Source organism: Apis dorsata, unplaced genomic scaffold (genome assembly GCF_000469605.1).
Source record: "Apis dorsata unplaced genomic scaffold, Apis dorsata 1.3 scaffold_598, whole genome shotgun sequence".
Lineage (NCBI taxonomy): Eukaryota > Metazoa > Arthropoda > Insecta > Hymenoptera > Apidae > Apis > Apis dorsata.
In genome coordinates, this window is record NW_006263802.1 from 98,871 (window position 1) to 104,073 (window position 5,203).

Genomic DNA, 5,203 nt, shown 5'->3' on the forward strand with positions numbered 1-5,203 from the left:
AAGAATTGCAAATGACATAACTGAAATTGAAATCAATCAATTTATGATGTGTAAACTCATTTATCACACATGTAATTAAACATCTAGTTATTGATTTAATAAAATTTACTTTGAAGTTATACGGATATAAAGATAAATATTTTCATGTTACGCTTTTATCCTGTTCTCTACTTTCAAATATTTCGAAAACTTTGATCAAATGTGACAAAACGTTAAGTTCTTTCGTTTCGAAACAAAATTGAAGTAATATTTCCTATAATTTGTTAAAAATGAAATGGTTCATTTCGTTACGAATTTCGTATACGCAATCTTTTCGAGACGATCGTGATGACTGCAATAAAGAAAGGTTAATAAAAATTCTACGTTCATTAATACCGTAAATGTTTAAGCGTCTTAAAAACTGTCAATAGAACAATGAGATATGAAAGTATAAATTTCATTCTTATATTGATTACAAGAAATCAATCTAATCAATCAATCTAATTTGATTAATCTAATCAAATTAAATCGATTGATCTTAAAGAAACATCCTCGAAATTTCAAACAAATCGATAATAATACATATTGGCTTCAATATTTAAACCCATTTGAATATTAATGAATATTTGTTTCTCAACTAGAAGAGAAATAATCCCGTTGAAAACATTCTGAAACAACACAATGACGACAGGTGAATTAAACGCGGGTAATTAGAAGAGTGATTTCGCGTCGAATTCATTACCGCCTCCCATAGAAATTTCAAATGTGGAGCAGCAATTATGACCCTTTAAACGATCCACTCCGATTTCAATGGAGGAAGCGAGGCAGCTACAACAATATACCGCATGAACACCTACTTATAACAAAAGTATGGACTTACATTGTACACCTATTATCCACTTACGTCTCTGGGACAATACGCTGGAATTGCGGTGCCTGGATGACGAGACCACGCTTCACAAGCAGTTCGGATGTACGCGGCATCTCTTGCCACCGAAATCTTGACTTAGACATGCATAACAACTCGATTTACACCGTGGCTACGTTTTAAACAAGACGGACATAGGAATCACGTCCCTCGCTTACACTATATGTATATTCGTTCGTGTAATACACTCGTTTCAACGCGAAATGCAATTGGCTAGGCACACTATTTTTCAATATTTGCTTTATGAAAAAGAGTTTAAGATAACTGGAGCGTGGTTCAGTTATCGGGAGAGAGATGCAAAGAGCGAGGCACGTCTTTTGCGAGTCGAACGAACCAGCCAATGCATCGCACTAGTCTCACTTTTATGAAATCAGATCACGGCGAGGAAGGGAAAATAACGTCTTCTGTTGTTTGCTTTTATCGTTAGGTGGCAGATGCGAATCGTACTACGAGATCAAGTCAAATATCCGACTTCGACTCGTTCAACTCGAGATTGATTACGCCTCTATATGGAAAATATTTTGACCTCATAACGATATCTATATTATCTAATTAAATAAGCATGTCGATTGTGATTCGATTTTTTTAGATAATGATCATCGATGAAATGAAATTGAGAATTTTTCCTTTCGTCGATTAAAGATATTCCGACAATCGACTATGATATATATCGTCGTGTAACACAGGCGGAGATATGTTTGTAACGATAACTTTCAACGTTCCATACATTTTCGTTTAACTTAATAAGATTTTAATTAAAGTGAACTCACTTCATTGTCATTCCTCCTCTAATCGACCCCATTCAAATTGCATTCGTTGTTGCACGAGCGAAGAAACAAACAAACGATCAATGATCTTCCAACTAACATCATCGTCAATTACCAATTATCACAACCATCATCACCAATTATAGATCCAACTGCCAAGATAACGCCTATCTTATCTAACATAGCCTAGCCTAGCCTTCCTAGCCTAGCCCAAGTCAAACCAAATCCTCTTCCGGAGCTGGGTAATCCCCGGCTAGTTACTAGAAGCCTTAAACTCTCGGGTTTGCGTTAAAGGCATCGAACGCGAAACCGCATGCGGGGGAAGTTGGACAAGGAGGAACTACGGAACATGATTCATAGCCCGCTCCTTCCGACGTTTCTCGTGGCGAGACGCGCGCGTTAGATAATGTGGCTCACTTACGGCGGCGGATGTACCATGTTAAGCAGCTCCGACGGCGAAGTGAGAACTCTACGTATAGTGAGCTTCCGCCCGTTTGAAGAGCCCATGCCGATCGATGCTAGAGAGCGTATAGAGACGGAATCGGGAAGCGTGCGGACGTGGGTTTGCCCGTTTCCGTCCGAGAACACGATCGATGCCCAGCTGGCCGCCGGTGGATGATACTGGTGATGGTGTTCATCCATCGTCGGATTAGATTTCACCGATCTCACGCTCGAGCAACGATATCGTCCACCACCGTGCGAGTCGATTCCCCGAGCGGACGATCTGAGTATACCCTGAGGATTGTCACGATGCAATAGCCTCGCCTCCGGTTGACCGACCTGATCCCCGGATCTCGATTGTTGGAGGCGGGAGTACGCTCTCTCGTGGATGCTGTTCCCGCTGTCGTTACGGGGGATGGCCTTCTTCAAACCGTTACAGTGGTGGAGGTTGCTCGAGCTCGAGGGAGTAATGGCGATCTTTCGATGATGGGTCGAATCGGTGATGCTCAGCAAACGGCCCCTTTCCTCGACAGGGGAATCCGAATCGGCGTCGTGATGATGCTGGTAATGATGCTGGTGCCCTATCCTTATCACGTCAGGATCCATATCGTCCGAGGCATCCTCCTCCTCCGGCATCGTGCTCATCTTGCGCACGCAGCTGCTCTGCTTGCCGATCACGCTCTGCAAACGAATACTGTTGCCGTGCGCGTTCGTCTTGGCCGCGATCGTGTTGTTGCTGTCGTTGCCGTTGACGCCGCTGTTGCTGTCCGTGGCATTCATGATGGCATGGCGATCTAATGGCAGAAAGAGAGAGGAGGAGAAGAGCGAAAAGACAGAGACGCAGAAATAGCGATCGAGTCAGAGAGCCAGGTGAGAGAGGAAGGGAGAGACGTTACGAAGAGACGAGGATAGAGAAGGAGGAAGAGAGAGGGAGAGGAGGGGGAGAGAGAAGAATTTACACGGAATACTTGCACGAACTTCCGGTAATTTCATCGATGTAAGGAAACGCGAAAACATTCACGTATGGATTCGTTAAGAGATTCGATTGAATTCGACTCTTACCACGTAGAATTCCGATGAAAAACTGTTCGAAACTTTTGCGATATTCATTTTTATATATCCGACGTTCCAACGGACAATCGCTTGGAATTTTGAATGAATTATCAATTTATACGATGATTTATTGCTATAAACTTTTATAATTATCATTAACAAGAGCTAATTATTCTTATCTCATTCGATGGACCCATTTAACGCATATTTGTATATTTATAATACAACAAGTGCACGGAGATAAAGTAGCATTAAACGTATATAATCGCGTTGAGCATTGAGATTTATCCGTGGTGTACCAGTCACAATAGTAAAGATCGAACGAAGAGAACCGGACCTATCATCGTTTCACAACATTCATAAACGTCGAGCTGAATGAAAACACCGAGTCTGAATCGTTGCAGCAATTTCATTCAAAAATAACTCGAACAAAATCTCTTTTTCGTTTCTTTTTTTTGTTTTTTTTTTATATGTAGTATGAAAAGGGTGCGGATAAATGATAAACAATAGATTAGAAAGAACACATGCACTTTCAACGTAAAAATGATTACAGTGTAACTGATGGAATATCGAGTCAGACGAAAATACCAATGAGAGAAAGATACGCATATAGCAGTGAAGCGACAAAGATCACGTGTTATCGAGCCAGTACCTGTCAGATCGAAGAGGGCCTCGACCGGGTCGATTGCATTCCTATGAAGTCACTGAGACCCATCGATGTACAGAGAGCTTGATAACAGGGGAATCGTCCACGTGGAACCGTGACGTTTGTCAATTGACAAAAGTTTCGTTGCCCGTTCGGGGAATTGAAACACGTCCCCGTAGAATAATCGCGAAAATCGGAACGATTTTGTTGCTGCGGTTGCACGCGATTACGGTACGTCGACGTCGCGTCACGACGGTGTTGTGTATGCCGATCGTGCGTCAGCACCAGCGACAAACGCACACACGCACGCCTATCGCGTTTTCAATTGACAGTGCCTTCTTGTGGACATTGCATGTACTAATGATACGAAACTTGGGACTCGGACCTGGCGCGCCTCGCTCGGAATTATTCGTGCATCTTCGCCAGGCCGATATCCCCACCACTCGATGATCCAACTTCACTACAATTTTCTAGTTAGTCGAATCGAGATTTATTCTTTGTACGATGTTTTCTATTAGTCGATGTGATCGATGGATGCTTCGAGAGATGCAACGAATGAGAGAAGAAAGTCAGATTGTGAAAGCAACTGGTAGAAGATAGAATGGTATTTGGAAACTTTGCTACGAGAGAATTTTAAATAAGATAGTCACAGCGAGTATGAGAATGATATGAGAAAATGCAAATAGAAGAAATGGATAAGGGAAATGAAAGTTTGTTGAAATTTTTGTCCTAATTAAAGCTTAAGATTAAATAAAAGTTTTAGAATGAAATATTCTGATGAGAGAATGTAGGCATTCTCTTAAATTTATTTATAAATTTATGTTATAGAAATCATTTATTAATTCGATTTCTTAAAAAATAAAATTAACAAATAAATTTGATGAATTTGAATTGTAGAAAGATTATTCTTTCACGGATTTAATCACAGATTTAATAAAGGACTTTTTTAATCATTTCTTTGTAATATACATTTATAAAAAAAAAATTTAAAAAATGAGCAATCGAATTCTAATGATCTTGAAAAACAAAAAAAAAAAATTTCAAAATCAAGTTTTGAAAGAAATTAAGAAGATTTAATGACATATATATATTAGTTTATGCTTTGCAAATATTGGATTGGAATTGGAATAAATTCTAATTTAAATTTATATATAATTTTAAAATTTTTTTAAATAAAAATATTAATAATTAATAATATATTATTTTGATTATTATGAGTTTTATTATTATTGCACACATTAAAAAAAACTTAAATTATCGCGCGCCGACTATATTAATGCCTGTAAATAGACAACCTATTCTACTTATTACAATGTTATTTATATGTATGTTAGTAGAATCAATCTCATAAGTCAAACATAATTTAGCGTTGAAATTGAATGATAAAAA

The 5,203-nt window shown here is 39.0% G+C and overlaps 1 protein-coding gene across 4 annotated transcripts in view; it reads right to left on the reverse strand.

The window, feature by feature from the left end:
- Positions 1-4,192, reverse strand: part of LOC102678464 (sodium- and chloride-dependent GABA transporter ine) — a 20,989-nt gene extending 16,797 nt beyond the window's left edge. The window contains exons 1-2 of one of the 4 annotated variants that reach the window (XM_006621163.2): positions 3,821-4,192; positions 2,096-2,909 (exon numbers count right to left, since the gene is read on the reverse strand). In XM_006621163.2, coding sequence (XP_006621226.1) covers positions 2,096-2,895 — 800 coding nt within the window. In that variant the 5' untranslated portion in view covers positions 2,896-2,909; positions 3,821-4,192. The other 3 variants (XR_004151278.1, XM_031513146.1, XM_031513144.1) reach the window with 3 other exon arrangements.
- Between the last annotated feature and the right edge of the window lie 1,011 nt (positions 4,193-5,203).